General features: G+C 39.4%; 1 protein-coding gene and 1 non-coding gene across 2 annotated transcripts in view; one reads left to right on the top strand and one right to left on the bottom strand.

The window, feature by feature from the left end:
- Positions 1-1,188: 1,188 nt before the first annotated feature.
- The window catches only part of PDHX (pyruvate dehydrogenase complex component X), a 54,854-nt gene continuing 34,260 nt past the window's right edge, over positions 1,189-21,782 (bottom strand). The window contains exons 6-11 of the mRNA XM_038764971.1: positions 19,776-19,950; positions 18,308-18,455; positions 12,718-12,776; positions 7,738-7,896; positions 1,999-2,063; positions 1,189-1,588 (exon numbers count right to left, since the gene is read on the bottom strand). Coding sequence (XP_038620899.1) covers positions 1,324-1,588; positions 1,999-2,063; positions 7,738-7,896; positions 12,718-12,776; positions 18,308-18,455; positions 19,776-19,950 — 871 coding nt within the window. The 3' untranslated portion in view covers positions 1,189-1,323. The remainder of the gene's footprint in view (positions 1,589-1,998; positions 2,064-7,737; positions 7,897-12,717; positions 12,777-18,307; positions 18,456-19,775; positions 19,951-21,782) is intronic.
- Positions 6,674-6,811, top strand: LOC119944330. The gene has a single exon (XR_005455819.1). It is a non-coding gene; the product is annotated as a small nucleolar RNA SNORA7 (small nucleolar RNA).

Here is a 21,782-nt window from a genome sequence, read left to right as displayed (position 1 = left end):
AATGGGAAAACATTTTACTTGAAATTAAGAGTAGCTTTTAAATACTTTCAGGAAGGAGACCTTATGTGAAACATTGATTTACATAAGTTGTCAGGCAATACGATAAATGCATTTATGAATTATTTTCTTTTTCTGTAACTGTCCATCTCAAGGCTAAGTGGTATTAATTGTTAATCCACTCCTATGCATCTTGCTTTTGCAAGTTCACAGGGTAACAATATTATGAGCAGAAAGAGTCTGAGACTCCCCTCATGGCAGTAACATAACAAACATATAGACCTCAGGTGTCTACACAATCCCTCAAGATGAAATCCTGCTTTCAAAACGCCTGTCCCGCCGTCAACCCCCGGCCCATGTCCTCGCCCTGGCCTGGAATGCCCTCCATCCACACATCTGCCAAGCTAGCTGTCTTCCTCCCTTCAAAGCCCTACTGAGAGCTCACCTCCTCCAAGAGGCCTTCCCAGACTGAGCCCCCTTTGTCCTCTCCTCCTCCCCATCCCCCCTACCCTACCCTCCTTCCCCTCCCCACAGCACCTGTATATACATTTGTACAGATTTATTACTCTATTTATTTTACTTGTACATATTTACTATTCTATTTATTTTGTTAATGATGTAAATTTAGCTTTAATTCTATTTGTTCTGATGACTAGACACCTGTCCACATGTTTTGTTTTGTTGTCTGTCTCCCCCTTCTAGACTGTGAGCCTGTTGTTGGGTAAGGACCATCTCTATGTTGCCAACTTGTACTTCCCAAGCGCTTAGTACAGTGCTCTGCACACAGTAAGCATTCAATAAATACGAATGAATGAATGAGTATCAGAACATCTGCTACTCATTTTCAATGCTGTGGTTCAAATACAAGCTGGAATCATGCTTGAAAAACACAGCTTAAATTCAGTTAATGGATGACATACTCAATTTTAACCCAATATACATCATAAGAAAGTCAGATTTCTGTCCTTGAAATGTTCTCATCTCTCTTCACATTTTATAACCATTTTCCAATCTGAAGTACATATAGATGAAGAATAACCTTTTAGCTATTTGACTGGTTAACTTGGAATTTGAATATATAAATATCCTCTTCCCTTTGATTAGCCTTTAAACATCTCTAGCTTTAAAATATATTGATTTCTAAAAGTTGGACATGGTCAAAAGATGGGTCAGAAACATTTCTCCCTCAAATAAATGCAAATAAATTAAATATTTTATTTCTCTGTCTTCCACCAACCATTTAAGTTATTTTCTTCTAGATGGTAACTTTTTAGTAACAACCTGTACATTTTTCTAAGGCAAAGACCAATTCCATTTTAAATCATTTTATGACAAGGCAAGCCGGATAGGATTCTCTAGGTTCGCCTTAAAGTTTTCAAGAAACTTTGAAGCCAGTTCATCGTCTACCACTCGGCAATCACTCGCCAAGGAGACTGTCATACGCTGCTGTTGCTGCAGTCTGGTATTTCCTTCTTCATCGTGGGTAAGTCTGAGTTCAGGTCGAGAGCTTCCCACAGCCAAAATGCAGGCCTGAGGAGGGTTTATTACTGCTCTAAATTCGCTGATGCCAAACATTCCCAAGTTGGAAATACTAAAAAGCAAATAAAAATGACTGAGTTATCAAAACCTCTCTTTTAAACACAAACAATCTTATCACCTAAAAATGATGCCTTAATTTGAATATGTAAACACATTTACCCTTTGGGCAACTTGTGCATGGTTATTTCAAAATGAACTGATTCCACCAAAGGGAACAACCATTTCAGTGCACTTGAACATTTCTTTCTGATTTTCTGAAAGGTTCTTTAATATGAAAATACCGATAATGGCCTTGGACAGGTTTTCTCCTTATGGTTTCTATTATCTTAAAAGGTAAATGTCAAAGAGGATGAACTTTCTGGGGTAAAAATAAAATAAAATGAAGAAAACCTGTATTTTACAGAACAAGTCAAATTGCTAAAACCCCTATTATTCTAAAGGCAATTAAGATTTCTATTTTACCTAAAAGATCCTCCTTGATATTCTTCTGGTAACAATTTTCCATCTCTTGCTTTCTTTGCCAGAGCCTAAAAATGAAAATAGAAAAATGAACACTCAAGATAGTCAATCAGTCAATACTGCAGACAATTATTCCTGCCAATTGGAAGATTTTGCCATATCAGTTTAAACATTTTTGTTAACTGGGCCTACTCTTTCCCAGTTGTGCCCTTATTTAAATTTTCCTTATGTCTGGTGTCTTCTGTTCCTACTGATATTTAAAATTTTCCAGGCATTTTCAATACTAATTTTTCAAATACTAGAATGACTGAAGACCATTAGCCATTTCAGTGAGCTCAACATTTTAGTGAGCTTCTAGTTCCCTGATGAGTAATGTAATTATGGTGTCTGTTTTGCAGCAAACATATTGCTAAAATTTTAGTTGACCTCATTTAGCTTTGTAACTCTATCTCAAGTTTGGGGTGAGGTGAGGGACAGAGACAATCTCTCTCAAAGAAACACTATCAAACTTTCATCACCTTTGGATTAAAAAAGAAGCATGTAGGCTAGTTTTCCTTTATTTGTAATAACACAGAAGTACAAACGTTCAAGTTTTCTGCTCATGACTTAACACAGAAATACTTGGTTATAAGCCAAGCAAGGCTACTGTGAGAAAGCAACAATAATATAAATGGGTTGGAATATAGTCAAAATAACCAGTCTTTAATGAACAAAATTATCTTACAGAACATGAATAAAAGCCAGACTAGAATAAAGATTAATTTATAGTATAACAATCACAGATGGTAGCTAATGAACAATTAGCTACAGACTGTTTTAATTTTCTTAGACAAAAGTAGGATTTTACCGCCAACTCAAACTATCACAGATGTGAGCACTGATTAAAAAGGATTTGGATTTGAAATAACAATGGAATGGCTAATTATACTGATGATGATGATGAAAGGAGATGGGCTGTGATCTGTGTTAGACCCTGAAATCTAGGGAGCAAAGAGAAAGCGATCTGCAAATGTCTCTTTCCTTAAATGGGCAATTTGGTGATCAATCATTGACCATGACTGCAACATCACCCTCTTCAACAAAGTTATTTTTTATGGTATTTGTTAAGCACTTGCTATGTGTCAGGCACTTACTTATTAAGCGCTGGAGTAGATACAATCTAATGAGGTTGGATGTGGTCCATGTCCCACACAAGAGTCACTGTCTTAATCTCCACTTTACAGATGAGGTAATTGAGGCAAAGAGAAGTGAAATGACCTGTCCAAGGACACACGGCAGACAAATGGCAGAGTTGGGAATAGAACCCAGGCCCTTCTGACTCCCAGGCATGCTCTATATATCCATTAGGTCACACTGCTTATCTACTGAATAAGCATGTACAGTATGCAGAGGAGGCACTTAGGAATTTACAAGAAATGGCAAGAAGTAATCCCTGCACACAAGGAGCAGGAAAAGACAGATGAATACAAATTATAAAGATACAAAAGAAACCAAAGCAGAAAGACATATTCAACTAGTAAAAGCGGAAGTGAACAAAAATGAGTCAATACACATACTAAATAAGCAGATTTACACCTGAGTACTCAGGGTGATTAATAGGATGTCCTGTCCAGTAAGGTGGGGATTAATCTGGGAAGACTTCCTGGAAAGCATATGTGGGGGTTTTTAGGCAGAGGATCAGACAAGTTCTCGATGACCACAATGGACTGTACGAGAGCTTTTAAACTGCAGGAGAGTTTGGTTGGGCATAAGGAAAAAACCTCAGCTGGGGGCACACATCAACACTGGAGCAGCTGAGGAGTTCCCATTCTGGGAGATCTTTAAAATCAGGAACAGGCAACCAGCCATCTGTCCTGGATTGTTTACGCATTCTTCTGCTTGGAATCAGGAGTCTGAACCAGTGACCTCTTGAAATCCCCTCCCAGCTCCACTATTCTATGCCTTGCCTGCAGCAAAGAGATTTAACATGGCGTTTTTTTTTAAAAGATCAATGACATCATTTCTTGATGAAAGCAACACACTCTATTGGGCTAGGAGGGGTAACAGATGTTCAAAATTGATTTTTAAGAGGCAGTGAGCAGTAAGAAGTAAGTTTAAGATAATAAATAATAATAAAATGATATTTATTAAGCACTTACTATGTGCAGTACACTGTACTATTCCCAGGTTCCAAGTTTGGTCACAGTCATACTTGCTGATGGCCCCACATCCTGAATTCTGGGAAATGAGTCCAGGCCACCTCCTAAGAAAGCTCCTGGTTCTAGAAATTCCAATCCCCACTCACTTCCCTGGGAATGTGGATGTGAAAACAGCATGGTGGATACTACTTGCACAGGTTCCAGTGATATCTACCAGCCAAAGACTTGAAAGGTACTTTACTGGCCTGAGAAAAGATGCGATAATTTTTTAATTGAATAGTTTCACATTCACTATTAAAGTAGTTAAGCACTTTTATGATTCTATAAACAAAAGGATTATTGGCAGGCTATTCATATGTGAATGTGCCAAATCATTTAGCAACTGCTGTATTAACTTGACTTTTCCCATTCCCATAGCTTAGATGAAGGATTAAAACAGCTAGCCGCTGAGTTTCAATAAATTGAGGGACAAAGTCATTCAGGGAAATGGGACAGTAAAAGTCCAAATCTGTTGAAGGCCCTTGTACAATGCCATCCCAGCCTTCAAAAACCGTGTTGTACCAGCTAGTTGTTGCAAAAGAGAAGGATCCAGGAACATGCAGGCAAGTGAACCTCAACTGTTTATCCCTGGGGTGGGAGTAAAAGAGGAAGAGGAAGGATGGTGATCATCACCTCACCCACCCTGATTCACAGGGGGTAAACCAGCCAGACCTGGGAGCCCTGGCATAAAACCTTTCAAAGATTTCAGCAACTGAGGCCAAGGGAACGTGTCTGCTAATTCTGTTGTACTGTATCCTTCCAAGAATTTAGTATAGTGCTCTGCACATAGTAAGAGCTCAATAAATGCAATTGACTGATTAGAAGTCAATTCTACTCACATGTGCTTACTAGCTTTTCCTGTCACCTCTCACGACTTCCGATACTCAGGCTAACTCAGTGTTCTCTTGCTCTGCCCATCTGGATCACTGCAGGTCTGAAAATGGGGACTCTAATCCTGTCTTTGCCAATCCCTAACAATCACTGGCACATCAAGACAAGCAGCATGGCTCAGTGGAAAGAGCCCGGGCTTTGGTGTCAAAGGTCATGGGTTCAAATCCAGGCTCCCCCAATTGTCAGCGTGTGACTTTGGGAAAGGCACTTCACTTCTCTGTGCTTCAGTTACCTCATCTGTAAAATGGGGATTAAGACTGTGAGCCCGCTGTGGGACAACCTGATCACCTTGTAACCTCCCCAGTGCTTAGAACAGTGCTCTGCACATAGTAAGCACTTAATAAATGCCATTATTATTATTATTATTATTATTATTAAGTGCACATGTCCCTACTCACACATGCTTGTTCATGCACCAGGCTGGCCCTGTTGACTTGCCTACTTTTGCCAAAGCATCACTGGGCAAGCCACGAATGGCCCAGGGAGGCTGCTGCCTCTCCTAAAAATGTAAACATATTCGGGAAGAGATGGAGACGTGCACAAAGCCACAAACTAATAATGTCTGAATGCAGGACCCATCTGCTTAATATTCTAGCATTTTCTTCCTCTTATTTGGACCATGAGCCCCATATGGAACTGGAACGGTAATCCGGCATGACTAACTTGATTGGCTTTATCTGTTGCCAAATTGTACTTTCCAAGAGCTTAGTACAGTGCTCTGCACAAAGTAAGCGCTCAATAAATACGACTGAATAACCTGTATCTGTCCCATCCTAACAGTGCTCAACATATTAATAAGCGCTTTACAATACCATTTAAAAGAAAAAAGCGTGCCGAAAACTTCAGTTCTCCAAAAATAAAGGTGAATATTTCTGAAATCATAGCAGCAGCGTGACCTACTAGAGAGAGAATGGGTCTGGGAATCAGAAGGACCTAGGTTCTATTCCCTGACTCTGCCACTTGTCTGCTGTGTGACCTTGGGCAAATCACTTACCTTGTCTGTGCTGTGGTTAGCCCATCTAGAAAATGGGGAGTAAAACTGTGAGCCCCAAGTGGGCCTTGGACTATGTCCAACCTAATTTCCTTGTATCTACCCCAGTGCTTAGAACAGTGCCTGGCACATAGTAAGCACTTAGCAAATGCCATATAGAAGTGCTGTCTTTGTCAGTTTACTGAATTCCTCCAGGTCTGTATTTTTTAAGCCAAAAAAAATAACATAAAAGCAAGAATAAAAAGATCAGGCCACCAAATCAGAGGAATGCTATGTGAAATTTTAAAACTGGTCTCTTGTAGTACTTTTAGATTTTTAATGGTTGTGATCAGAGATTGACAACTTTTTTTTTTGTTTCCCTCCTCTCAGAGATTTATTCAGGATGAGATTAGTGGGTTTTTTTGTCATTTTCCGACAAAAGTTTCTGCCAAGTTTACACTCCTGGCAACATCTAGCATTCAAAAGGATGGCAACAAACTGTTCTTTACCTTCAGCAAGGTCCAAATAAGAGGAAATATTCTCCAGCTCAGCATAAGGGGCTGAGGAGCGATATAAGGAACACATTTTCAACATGGAAGAATTTGGGGTGGGGGTTTGTGGTTTTTTAATGGTATTTGTTTCCCTTTCAGGGTTGCACCTGGAGAATTTCCAGTACTCTACCAGTCTCCACTACGAAAGGGAGAGTCAAACAGAGGCATATCCACTCCATTCCTAGCTTAGGCAGTGGCTAGCAAGTGGAAGGCAATCTGTTACAAGTCAAAACTCACCTGTGCTGAGCAGCAGTGGCATGGAAAAAAGTCGAGGGCAGAGACTCAGCTTTACCGTGGAATGAGGCAATGGTAAACCACTTCCATATTTTTACCAAGAAAACTCTATGGATACATGACCAGAATGATTGCAGATGGAAGTGGGGTGTTCTGGGAGAGATATTTACTATTCTATTTATTTTATTTTGTTAATATGTTTTGTTTTGTTGTCTGTCTCCCCCTTCTAGACTGTGAGCCCGCTGTTGAGTAGGGACCATCTCTATATGTTGCCAACTTGTACTTCCCAAGCGCTTAGTACAGTACTCTGCACATAGTTAGCGCTCAATAAATATGATTGAATGAACGAATGAATGTGGACATGGCATCGTTATGGGTAGGAGATGACTCAACAGCATAAGACAAGACAGTGGTATTTGTTAAGCATTTACTATATGCCAAGCACTGGGGTAGATACAAGCTCATCAGGTTGGACACAGTGCCCAAGGTCACATGGCAGACACATGGCACAGCAGGATTAGAACCCAGGTCCTTCTGATTCCCAGGCCCATGGTCCATCCATTAGGCTACGCTGCTTCTCGTTATTATACCCATGAAATGGCTCCGGAGGCTTTCTCTGAAGGTCGTTAAAAGGTGGTAGAATATTGCCTCTTTTGTTTGGCTTCTAAGTGGCATGGCCCGAAAACATGAAGATGGACTTCTCAAAGTCTCTTCCAGGCTATGCTCAAATTAAACGATGGACTTTGCTTATCTAGCCTAAAAGCACTACATGGCAACCTGTGCTTCTTCCATGCACTCACTCAACTGTCAAGCTGCATTTAAATTAAAAATCATCCTTTGTCTAGACTGTACCTCAGATTAAGGTAGGAGAAAGTTGCACTGCTGGATATTCTTACATTACTGTCAATCTGAAACATACCTTGGCAGAGGCAGCAATTTCTTGAATTCCCTTGGTGGCGGCATCTTTAATGATTGGTGTAATGAGACCTTTGTCTGTTGCAACCGCAATAGAGATGTCAATGGAGGGCAGCTGCTTCGGGCCTTTTCCATCCCAGTTCACATTCACATCTGGCATTTGCTAGAAGAGAGAAGCAGAAGGACATCTGTTAAAGCAGCTTCGGCACAACCAATTACTGGAAAAATACAAAAATAACATGCACGCGTGCATTTTCCAAAGGTAATTAACAGAGGAAGAGACTACAGTTTTAGTATGAAGATCACATCTTCTTTATGAATTGCCAGGAGCAAGAGGAAAAAAAATAAAAAGTGAACCATTTGGTCTCAAGAGAAGTTTCTCTCGGAACAAAGGTGAATTTTCACAAGCCTGACAAATGAAGGTGAAGCCTTGCTGAAACCAAAATGATCTAAAATTATATTAAGCACTTGGTGCCTTCGTAGTAGTAATAGTATGTATTTAGTGCTTCCTAGATACAAAGTACTGTATTAAAAAACACACAGGTGAGTGTTACACATGGTTCACAGTCCGCATGGGGCTCACAATCTAATAATGAGGTGGAGAAGGGTTTGGCGATGGACACAATAGAAAAAACAAAATAACAGAAATACAGAATGAAATAAAAGATAAAAGCCTTAGGATAAGTAGTTAAATGTGTCCAAGAAAACATCTTTCTGTGAACCCATATGGGTATTCTTGAAAGGTATACAAGTTAAAACAGGATAATGCCAAGCCAGCCCCACCTAAAAGCAGCGGTCAAACAGAAGCAGAGATCATTTGCATTTTTGAAAGATGTGAATCTTTTTCATAGCCCCATAACAACATGGCACTTAAAATAAAATCTATGGCTTTAAACATAGTCTTCTGGGATGGAGGAAATAGCAGCCCTGGAAAACACTAGTAAGGCAAAAATCAGGAAGTTTCTTACAGGTTTCCCGATGCCAACACTCCTTTAAATTACACATTGATGGAGAAAAGAAGTGCCTCAGGCAGTTCTCTGCACAGAATAAAATGCTATTACTACAAGGAATACTTGGATAACCACTCTGAGAGCATTGCCCTACTGGTAACACCAAGGGAATACACTATAGTTGCTTGCCAGTTTTGCACAGAAGAGGGACAGAAACTCTATACTGAGCCTGGGAGTATCCATTTTCATAAATACAACCACTTTTGAAAACAAAAGCTTTTATAGAAGTGGAGTCCACCAAGAGCAGAAGCCAAAGTTCCATGCTTGGTTTTCTGGGGCACTCTTTGATCTCCAGGGATATTTATGAACTGCTAACTAGCAGGAACAGTTTATTTAATACAAGGTCCAATCCTAAAGATGATGACACCATATTACATTTCAAGTCTATTTCATCTTAGAGAAGCAGCGTGGCTCAGTGGAAAGAGCACAGGCTTTGGAGTCAGTGGTCATGGGTTTGAATCCCGGCTCCGCCACATGTCTGCTGTGTGACCTTGGGAAAGTCACTTAACTTCTCTGGGCCTCAGTTACCTCATCTGTAAAATGGGTATTAAGACTGTGAACCCCATGTGGGGCAACCTGATCATCTTGTATCTCTCCAGAGCTTAGAACAGTGCTTTGCACATGGTAAGTGCTTAACAAATGCCATCATTATTATTATTATTATCTTACAATGTGCAACACTATTAGAGCTGTAATACCTTCCCAAATTAAGCCCTCTTTTCCATGGCTCCCTCTCCCTTCTTTGTCATCTATGCTCTTGGATCTGTGATCTTTGGGCATTTGACATTTTTGCCTCACTCAACTCCTCAGCACTTAGTATAACAATTTAGTTATATTCATGTCTGCCTCCCCTCTAGACTGTAAGGTCATTATAGACAGGGAACGTGTCAGCTCTGTTGTACTGTTCTTTCCCAAATGCTCAGTACACTGCTCTGCACAGAAGTGCTCAATAAATACAACGACTGATTAATTGATATTGCAGCAATTTTACAATGTCCAAATACTCAGGGTACATAAAAAAAGATGAAATGGGTCTTTCTCCTTTTCATCCGTAAGGACTAAAGTTGAAGAAGTCAGCTTGAAAAGGGAAAGATCTAAAAACCCATTTTTTGTTTCAAATTCTTTAGCAAAACAATCTTTACAGTAAAACAATCAATAACATTCATATTGTCAGTTATAATAATGCAGCACTTAGATTTGCATTATAAGATCATATACAATAGTTCTTCATATATTTTGGAAAAATACAACACGGCTGGAAGTTCAACATCCCATGTTTGAAGATGTGAATCCCACCAGGATGATTCAAACATTACATTCTAATAAAGAATTATTTTCTTTTTTTGTCACCTCACCTTTTCCGTAACCAATGCCAGTGATTTTAAAGACCTCTCCACCTCTAAGAAGGATGGATTGACTTTTAAAAATAGTAGTATTTGTTAAGCGCTTACTATGTGCCAAGCACTCTTCTAAGCACTGGGGTAGATACATTTAGTATGTGCTTGATGCACTGGATTACAAAAAAAATGAACAACCTTGTGGAAAGTGATGGATGACAGCTGAAAATGTGGGGACTGTGCCACTACTAAGGGATGTGGTCCACGGTACCCCTTAGGCTAGCAAGCCTCCCTCCAGCACCTCCATCCCCATATACAATGCATATGCCTTCCTCTCAACCCATGAACACACTGGAAACTGCCCAGATCCACCCTGCCACAAAGCCTAGTCCACTTCACAGCAGGTGGACTTCCTGCTCCCTTTATATCCTCAATGGAGGGGAAGGGGGTTGGGGGGGAAGGTAGGGGCAAGGAAGCACATTTTAGGCAGGCAGATGATGTGACACTGCATATAAACAATAAGACTCCCTGAAAGCAAGCACAGATCCGATTTCAGTTTGGCTAGGGCTCAATTCAGATCCAGTTTGATGCCATACATGGGCTGGGACCAGGGTAGGCCCACTCAGGCTGGGTCCCAGCTTTCCTCACCACTCAGGACATATTTCCTGCTGCTCCCCAAAATGTGCCAGTGGAGACGGCCACTCCAGCGCCTCCCAGGAGAAGGTGCACAGAAAGGTTACTGAACTGGCTAGAAAAGTAATGGGACACCATCTTCCTCCCTACCTTTTTTTAAAAGTATTTGTTTAGCGCTTACTATGTGCCAGGTACTGTACTAAGCGCTGAGTATATATAAACTAATCAAACTGGACACTGTCCATGTCCCGCATGGGGCTCAGTCAATCACCATTTTACAGAAGAGGTAACTGAGGCCCACAGAAGTAAAGTGACTTGTTCAAGGTCACACAGCAGACAAGTGGCAGAGCCGGGATTAGAACCCAGTCCTTCTGACTCCTGGGCCTAGGCTCTATCCACTAGGCCATGCTGCTTCTTGAAATCAAAACGGACAAAGACTAAAGATGATGCCCCCCAACCCCCCCAAAAATCTCTGTAGTCATACCTGAAACCAAACCAAAGTCAATTTGAAGCAATTTTGAAATCTCTATTTTGCTCACTATGCTGATTTCTCAGGTTTCTGATTTAATATTTTATGCAGATGTGTGAATAACAGACTGATGATTCAGGCACCAGCAATACAGATAATTGCAGATTTCTAATCAATATCTCTAAGAAACATGCAGAAGAGCAATAGCATGTGAAATGGACCTGAATTCTAAATCATTTTTTCTATTCAATAGGGTGCAAACATTTTCTACATTAAAGTAACTTGAATAAGGAAAATGTGGAACTAAGCAAACAGCCGCATGTTCAGCTGCCTTTTTTTGCCAAGCACAGACTATATGCTTTACATACATTAAATAGCTTGTCTTTCAGCCACAAACTAGCAGCATCCTGGAAAGCTCTACTGAAAGCTGTCTACTCAGTTCTAATGAGCTGAAGAGATTATATCAATTTCTGAGAAAATTGTTCATTTATAAGGATATTACCAATTAGCTGATAGGGAGATTATTCTTAAGGAGCAAGCTTTGGCTATAATACAAGAACTGCTGTAAGATAAACAAAACATGGACACAATTATTTGATGAATATCAAGGGTTGGGGGGAGAACTTCTTAGAAATTCTTTTTTAATTCACCCTAGAAATATACTGCAATTATACTTTAAAAAATAAAAGAAACACAGGAGAAAGCAGAAGCAAATAAGATACTAAAAATAGGCTAGATGACTAACAAATTCAGTTTTCGAAAACTTATGTATTTCTGTCCTGTCAACTAGTTTAAACAAGTATCACATTTTTCTACTGAGACTATATGAAACAGTGAAATACAATACTGGAACAGGTGAATTCTTGAGGAAAAATTTTTCAAATTTTCCCCCAAAAGTCAGAAATGAACTTGCCAGAGTTTGGTCAGCACTGTAACACATTTCCAATCAGCTCCGGGAAACAAATGCACTTTGAACAAATAAGAATATTGCCGTAACCTACACTGCAGAAATACAGTAACCTCCTCATGCAAACTCTGATAATAAAAGATCAATGCCTTTTTGTCCATACACTGCAGGGACAGAACCCATAAAAGCAATCTATCCATGAAATGCCTTCAGAAAACAGTTGTTCTTAAGATGAGAATTCAGGTATCTACATGATGGATGACTGTACTATAGGAACAAAACAGGATGCTGCCACAGATGTCCTTTATTCTTCAAAGGTAAAAAAAAAATACATATACTTTCCAATCATGAAAGGACAAAAATTACTGACAAAGCAAGACAAAGCCTATTTTAACTTCTTAAACTTCCATATCACATTAAATACACAAAGCACTTGAAGCAATTCAAGTGCGGAAACTTGGATTATAGTCCTTATTTAGGAAAAGAGCCTTGGAGGTTTTAAGTCAGAATCCAAAGAAGAACTGCAAATAAACGTCAAGTTTAAAAACTTCACCAGTGATGAGGGTTACAGAAAGTTAAAAGATTATCGTTATCAGTACACAAGCACTTCAAAATTTCTGTGACATACCTTGAGGGTTACAGCTATTGCCTTGATAATAAAGTCATTTACTGACACTTTAATGTTATCTGAAAGAGAAATATGACACAATCAATAAAAATATTCACGTAGATATTAAGAAATGCCATAGTTTATTTCAAATTGGCAGGTTGATATAAAAATGTTTAATTTCTTAGTCAATAAAGGTTTTTCATTTGTAGTAGGACTCCTGAAAGATGAGATGCAGAGTGGGCAAAACTCTCAGTTCCAGTGTATAAATCATACAAAAATAGCATCACACTTAATACAGCAGTTATTCTTTGAAGGCGCATCACATTTGGGATTTGAAAATTGTACAACAGCTGCAATTACTGAAAAGCAAAATCCAATACTTCTGATTAACACAATTTAAACCATATCCTCAGAATCCAGATCATTGCAGACTAAAGGAGACTCCAAATTTGATTATGATGTGTCAAATCAAACAAAATGCAGACTAATGCCAGAAGTAAAGCAATGTTAGCTGGGATATTAGTACAAGGGTCCATAGCACTGGACCCTTTTTAGTCAATTTCCCCCAATGATTGTAAAACAAATGTGTATTTACTTATAAACACACACAGCACTCAATAATTTCCTTATCCCAATTGAGAAATAGAGTAAGCATGCCTCCTTTATGTGCCAGAAGCAGTTAGGAAGAAACAAAGGGGAAGGAGGAATGGAACAAACTCCTGATAGGACTGCCAATGTTCGGTCTCCAGACTGCCATGTTGAGGCCCCCCACAATAGTTCACAGGGTCCCCCTCAAGTTATGTGGAAAGAGTGGGGGGAAAATGGCTAGGCTGAATTACACTTCTTGAAAGAGCTTGTGGGAAGAGACTATTACCTTACGCATGACCAGTGCTATGTGGCAAGATACAGACAATCAGCTGCAATTTTACACCTACAGTAGCAACAACCCCAAGGCATATTAAAGATTTTTGGAGGAGATAAAAAGAATTATCTGAGGTTTCAGACTGCCGCTCCAGTACACAGATAAGATGACTGCTGGCTTCCAAACAATGCAAATTCTTCTGATATGAATATCAGAAAATACATAGACAGTTTTTAAACAGACTTGTAGCTATAGTTCACTTATCCGTTAACCCGGTCCCTATATTTCATACATATAATGTAATCAATATACTCTGCTCTTGTCTCATCCACCAATTAGTTCATGTGCATTAAAACAAGAAAAAAAATAGGCTAGGGAGAAAATACTGAATACCAAATTATACCAGCTAAACCTTCCCACCTAAACTTTATAAAGAGAAAAGAGTTTCCCCCTGGCCTATAAGTCACGAGTTATTATGAACCAATTTTTCTGCATGGGTCCTCTATTGAAAACCCCCAGTCTCCTCTCACTTTCGCCAGTGGCTGGGGGCAAGGGTGCCAACTTGTGATTTTGAGCGGAGGTGAAAACTTGTGAGATATGGGGGGTGACGTTTCAAGAGAATGGAGCTTTGAAAATTCAGGGAAGGAAAAGAGGGAGAAAAAAGAAGCTAAAGGAAGGGGAAGGAATTTAAGTAAGGAAAGGTAACTGGTAGGGGAGGGAACTGGACCGGAGAGGGAGATAAGGAAGAGAGAGAAGGGAAGGAGGGGGACAAGAGGAAGAGGAGATAAAAAGGATGGAGGAGGAGGAAGAAGAGGAGGAAGAAAATGAGGAAAGAGGAAAAGGGGGAGAAGGAGAAAAGGAGAGCATCATAATGGCAACCCATCCTTTCCTGCACCTCATCCCCACTACAGCTCCCTGCCACCCTAGCTCTCATCCAGAGAGCCTGGCAACCTGAGGGATCCACTAGGACCATGGTGGGAGTCAGAACCCCAGGGCCAGTTATAAGCCTGTGAGGCTGCAGTTCTGGGCTGTTCCCTGGTTCCAGGTTCCCTTCCTGCTCATGTAGAGGCAGCAGGCACCTGATTGGGAAGCTCTTGGAGGCAAGTTTAAAGTTTGTTTGGCTGAGCAGCAGCCAAGTCTGTATCAGGAAACGGTATGCAAGTATAACACACACAAAAAACCCCAATGACATTCTCCTTTACCAGATCACCTGAAACAGAATCTGAGAATGGAATCCTTCTGTGATCTTCACGAAACTGTCCACTTCAGAACAAGGACACAAACTCAAGTGTCACAGAACAGGGATAGGGTTGTGCCCAGGAGAAAGAGATGCTCATTCATTTATATTACTGTCTCTCTCCCCTCTAGACTGTGAGCTCATTGTGGGCAGGAATGTGTCTGTTAAACTGCACTCTCCAAAGTGTTTAGTACAGTGCTTTGCACACAGTAAGCGCTCAATAAATACGATTGAATGAATGAATGTCAAGCAGGCCAGCAGAAAGTCGAATAGTTTCAGTGTCAATTTCAAGAGTAAGGGCAGTATAAAAATCAGACTTATTTGTTTATTTAAATAGGCTATTTTAGATTGAGAGTTGAGAGAGATTCTAACCAAAAATCTTGGAAATTAGAAAAATGAATAAATAAACAAATATGGAAGGGCCTGTTGGGAAGTCTTTCATGAGACAACTGGATGAGCTTGGTGAATGACTTCATGAGTACAATTACATGGACAGAAGTGCTGCTTTAGATTTTAGACTGTAATTTACAGTTATAACTGAGACTTAATGGTGCACTCTGAATGTATCATATAAGAACAGTGTCTGAATATAACCCAGGACTTTCAATAAACTAGCTTTCCAACTGTTTCCCTACATCTTTATTCAGAGCTGAATTAATAATTAACCATCAAAGCTTTATCCAAAGAGAATCATATCATATCACTTGGGTTAGACCTTCCGGTTAGAAGTATGAGAGTTAATTTAGCTCTGTAGCATTTCTCAGGATTTCAGGAAAAAAAAACCCTTTGCTTCAGGCACCAGCATCTGGAGTGTGAAATACCGTTAAGCAAAAAATTTTCTGAAGCTCTGAATTAGAATATCCTGGGTGTGCAGCCCAGACACCATTCTCCACACAGCTGCACAAAGATTACAGTATAAGCAAACCATAAGGCAAGGCAATTTTTCCCAGAGACAACTAAATTGTGAATTCTAGTTCACGTTGGCAGGACGTTGTTCAGAACACATAATACAAATGGGAGTGTGAAAGCTTCAAACTACTGTGTGCATTTTTCTCTTTCTCTCTCTCTCTCCATTTTTCCTGTAAATTTTTCTAGTTAGTTGAAACTTCTGCAAAAGTAGAACTGTTCTTTCAACTTAAAACATCAAATGTTCAAGATGCTTTCGAAAATGATCAAGATCACAATTCATCTGTGAAATAAGTATGACCTTTCTAAAGAGGGAACTGAGACCTAAAGATTTTGATTTGCCCAAGATCAGATACAATGGGCAGAATTATCTATGGGAAATTAAGAAGTCCTAATCTAATGGCTTCCTTTTTGCCATTCTAAGAGTAAACTGGATTACTCAATCCATGGCATCACTTTACATTCAAGAGTGGCCCGGACTGCTACTGCTTCCTAAGTGGAAGAGAGGATGGTCAAAAGACTTTTGGCATGACCTCGAGAGGCAGCCGTACCTTCTGGAAAGCAGTGCAAATGTGCAGAATTGCAGATTCCTATCCCAAGACAAAATGTCCTTAAAAAGGGTGATGAAAACATTTAAACAAATAATTGTTGCTGGTCTAATGTTAATTATGAGACTAGGAGACACTATAGGTTTTTGGGAACAGTAGTCCCCTTTGTTCAAGTCACAAGAGAAAATTAATACAGTAAAACATCTCAGAATCAATCCATGAGATTAAAAATGGCAGCGGGAAAATGAGATGCATTCAAAAATTGATTTCTCATTTGACTAGAAAAGAATGTCTTTGACTAAACCAGTTGTATAGAAGTTGACCCTTCTTTTATTGTTGATTGGAAGCCCCCCAAGGGACAAGGATTGTGTCTAACTCCTACCTATGTATTCTATTCCATCACTTAATACAATGTTCTACACATGGTAAGTGCTTAATAAATATACATATGTATGTATATATATATATATATATATATATATATATATATATATATATATATATACATAAAGCAGGTATATATGTGCATATATACCTGCTTAATTTATTTATTTTGACCACTATAGATGTAAAAATATTTATGTTTGCCAAATAGAGTGTAAATTCCTTGTGGGCAGGATGTGTCATTTTGTTAGTCTGTTCTGTTAGTCTGTTAGTCTCTCTGTTGGCGGCACTACAATCCTTCCCGTCTCACAAGCCCGCAACCTTGGTGTCATCCTCGACTCCGCTCTCTCATTCACCCCTCACATCCAAGCCGTCACCAAAACCTGCCGGTCTCAGCTCCGCAACATTGCCAAGATCCGCCCTTTCCTCTCCATCCAAACCGCTACCCTGCTCATTCAAGCTCTCATCCTATCCCGTCTGGACTACTGCACCAGCCTTCTCTCTGATCTCCCATCCTCGTGTCTCTCTCCACTTCAATCCATACTTCATGCTGCTGCCCGGATTATCTTTGTCCAGAAACGCTCTGGGCATATCACTCCCCTCCTCAAAAATCTCCAGTGGCTACCAATCAATCTGCGCATCAGGCAGAAACTCCTCACCCTGGGCTTCAAGGCTGTCCATCACCTCACCCCCTCCTACCTCAGCTCCCTTCTCTCCTTCTACAGCCCAGTCCGCACCCTCCGCTCCTCCACCGCTGATCTCCTCACCGTACCTCGCTGTCGCCTGTCCCGCCATCGACCCCCGGCCCACGTCATCCCCCAGGCCTGGAATGCCCTCCCTCTGCCCCTCCGCCAAGCTAGCTCTCTTCCTCCCTTCAAGGCCCTGCTGAGAGCTCACCTCCTCCAGGAGGCCTTCCCAGACTGAGCCCCTTCCTTCCTCTCCCCCTCGTCCCCCTCTCCTTCCCCCATCTTACCTCCTTCCCTTCCCCACAGCACCTGTATATATGTATATATGGTTGTACATATTTATTACTCTATTTATTTATTTATTTATTTTACTTGTACATTTCTATCCTATTTATTTCATTTTGTTGGTATGTTTGGTTTTGTTCTCTGTCTCCCCCTTTTAGACTGTGAGCCCACTGTTGGGTAGGGACTGTCTCTATGTGTTGCCAATTTGTACTTCCCAAGGGCTTAGTACAGTGCTCTGCACATAGTAAGCGCTCAATAAATACGATTGATTGATTGATTCTTAGCAAGTACCTAGTACAATGCACTGCACCAAGTGGGTGGTCAATAAATGCTACAATTGCTACTTTTCTTATCCCCACAAATGACGAGAATTTCCTCAGAATTACAGAACTCAAGGAGTCCACGTGAAGCACTGGCACCTCAATCTGAAAATCTCATTCATTTTCCCCAGCTATCATCAATATTTGCTGGGCACCTACTGTGTTGTCTGATGAACCTTTCCTAATTCCACAATGTGAGTCTATCCAAAATGCATAATGAAAACACATGCAATAGCAGAATTAACTTTAAACAGCACAGTATAAAAATCTACATTTAATAAACTTAAAATGCCTTAGGTGAGAGTGTACTTTTGGCAAGTAATGGCTATATATGGTAGGTTAGTCTGTGCACTGCATTATCCATAGTCAACTTTACTAACCTTTGACCAGATCTTGCCTTATTTTTAAGATAGCTTCAAGGTTACAATCAGTAGTAGCATATGCGTGAGGAACAGTACTTTTAGATTCAGTTAACCGCTTGGCAATAACTCTCCTAATGTTGCTGGCAGGGATTTCAGTAAATGTTCCCTGAAAAGAAACAACAATCTGTTTATTAAACCATGGGTGGTAAAAGACAATAGCATTTCATAACTGGGTTCCTGTCCTTACCATAAAATAAGGATGCTTTTAAATTGTGACATGCACAAAAACTTACAGCTCCAATGAATAAGGCTCAAAAAAAAATTTAACCATTTGGAATTAAGATTTCAATTCTCCTGGATTTTGAAAGGTGTGTAAATACATCAAACAAAGGTCTCTATGGGACAAATGGTGACAAAATTGAACACACTGGTGTTCATTGTGTTTATATAACATCTTAGCCTCACAATTCCACAGCACTGAATTCATATAATCTTCACAAGGATAAACAACATTCTAAATTTTTTCCCTTGAAACATTATTTTTACTATTGCTTAGCAAGATCATATGGTCACATTAGCATTTAATGAGTCTTGATTCAACTTAAGCCTGCATTATTTTTTCTTCACCTCCTCTCTGCTTTTATGTATACAAGTGAAAGCATTTCTGAATGACTGTCTTCACTTTTCATCACTAAACCTCTGATTGTTGAATTCATTTTTTATAATCCTTGAAGATTTATCTGACTTACCCTGCAACTACAAGGTTCACCCAGAGTTGGGATATGACATTCAGTTCTTCAGTGAACAGAACAGATCATGACTGTTTGTATACAGAAAAATCCAATTTTATGTATACAAATGAACTTTGTTTCACAACTAGGCATGTTCAAATTTCACGTTTTGAATGAAACCGGTATTACAGTGTTTTTCCAGTTCCTGTCCCCAAAATTGAGATTCCCTCCTTTAGGACGATGATTGATATTTCTCCTTTACAAAAGCCTTTGATTTGCCGTCAAATCAATGCTACCCCTAATCCACTGATTGAAAAACAAAACATGTTCACAGTGGAAAAATTTGAAGATTTGCTTGTGTAATTACTGAGATGAGGAAGGGAAGCGAGCAGAAACGAAACACCTGACAGCATACATTTTGTGCTGAGGATACCAAACATTTCTGAAGCTTAACAGGAAAATAATTACAGCACAAAGTGTTTATATAAAGTAAAAGTATTAAAGGAAATAATCCAGCTCCTAATCTGAGACCATCATGAGGTGGGTAGGAAGTAGGGTTAATAATCACCATTTAATATAATTTTTTATTCTGTGAATTTCTGGCTATTAAAAATAGACTGAGTTAAAGAAACTTCACCTTACCCCAAAATATTAATCTGACAATTTATTTTGTAAAATAATCTATCCCCCAAAATGAACCGGGCAATCAATATATTTTCTCAAGTCAAATCGAGTGTCTGAAAAAAAGGCATTACCAATGCATTGGGCTTTCCTGGAGTTGAAATAGGAGGAATCATTGGTCTTGGATACGGTGCTGACTCAGCTGCTGGAAAGGCCAAAGTTGCTGCAGTCACTTGTGGGGGTGCAGGAGAAGCTTTCGATTCGGGAATTTTCCCAGACTCCTTCAATTGCAAGAGTTTGAGAGCATCTCTGGAAACGAGATGGAATTAAAACACAAGTACCAGGATGAAAATATTGTTAATTGAGAACAGAAAATTTGAGAGGTAAAAATTAATTCTTTACCTATGAAGAAATAAAATCCAAGATTAGATTGAGAACAAGTTAATGGTAAGAATCAATCTATATATTATATTTATTGAGCACTTGCTGCATACCAAATACTGTATTAAGTGCTCGGGAAAATACAATAAAATTAGTAGATATGATTTCTGACTCAAGGTGCCTACAAACTAGTGAGGGAGACAGTCACTTAAAAAAAAGACATGTGTAAACCAGGAAAACAGAATAAGTAGGAAGGTAAGTAGGGATACAATGAGAATTCAAAGTACTTATGCTTCCAGGTTTTTTTTGTTTGCTTTTTTATGGCATTTGTTAACCACTTACTATGTGCCCAGCACTGTAAGGGCTGGGGTAGTTACATGCTAATCAGGTTGTACACTTTCCATGTCCCACATGGGGCTCACAGTCCTAATTCCTATTTTACAGATGAGGTAACTGAGGCATAGAAAAGTTAAGTGATTTACCCAAGGTCACATGGCAGACAAGAGGAGGAACCAGGAATAGAACTCTGCTCCTTATGACTCCCAGGCCTGTGTTCTATCCACTAGGCCACACTGTTTCTCTGGTTCTAGGGCCTATTAAGCCTCATTACTTACAAAATAAATGGTGTTTTACCAAACGAAAATCCAAATTTATTTGGACTAAACTCAAAGAGAAAGAAGTTTAGTTTTATCAAGTCATTTGATGGATAAGTAATTTATTAACTAAAATAAAAGAACTGCGGATTGACAGGATCTAGTCTATCTGCACTTCGGAAATCACTAAAGTTTTCAGAAACTTCCCCGTTTATCACACTCGTGATTTACAGAGGTGGTGTTATACTGCAAATCAAGTCATTTTATTGGCAAAAATCCAGTTTTTATTCAGTATATCAGCATAAGTGAACATCGATTACTACTAAATACACTGAAAAGAAACATTACAGATCTGCCTTGTTATCACTAAAAAAGTGAATTTCTTTGCATCTCAAGCCTATATGTATTACACTATAACATGCCAAATACCCCAATCAGATATTCTTACAATACACAAAAAACCTAGAGTAATTTATCTCAATGACTAATTTTTTAAAATCCATCATTTTAAAATACATTTAAATTCCAACCATGTTTTGTCTAACACACGTTTTCCACCACAGATTGCAATATTATTTTGAAATGAGCTGAATAACGCATGATGGGTCGATTTAGAGACCAACCAGGCCTACCCAAGTGAGTTAGCTAGCTTAATTGGTTTCCTTTGACCATGGGTGATCAGATGGTCAAGAATTCTAATCCCGATTCCGCCACTTGTCTGCTGTGTGGCCTTGGGCAAGTCACTTCACTTCTCTGTGCCTCAGTTACCTCATCTGTAAAATGGGGTTTAGGACTCTGAGCCCCATTTGGGACAGGGACTGCATCCAACCTGATTTGCTTGTATCCACCCCAAATGATATTCTTGAGAAACAGGCTATTTTGTTTTACCTTCAAGTAATTAAGATGAAATAGACTGAAAAGACTTAAGAGCTGTAAAAGGTTTAATGGGCAAAGCTCTCAATCCTTAAACAGGCAAATAAGAAATCTATTCTGGTTGTTAGAATCATTGGTTTTAGCAAACTTCTATTGATGACTACATATTTAAAAATACCATGTTCTGTAAACTTTTTTCACATAAATCAGTTATTTCATGTAATTAAATTCTATGCAAAACAGAAAAAGCACGAATGGATTAATCTCAATTTTACATACAGATGGGGAGATGGA

Source organism: Tachyglossus aculeatus, chromosome 22 (assembly GCF_015852505.1).
Source record: "Tachyglossus aculeatus isolate mTacAcu1 chromosome 22, mTacAcu1.pri, whole genome shotgun sequence".
Taxonomy (NCBI): Eukaryota; Metazoa; Chordata; class Mammalia; order Monotremata; family Tachyglossidae; genus Tachyglossus; species Tachyglossus aculeatus.
The sequence above is the reverse complement of the archived record's forward strand: the minus strand, read 5'-3'. Positions and strand labels throughout refer to the sequence as shown.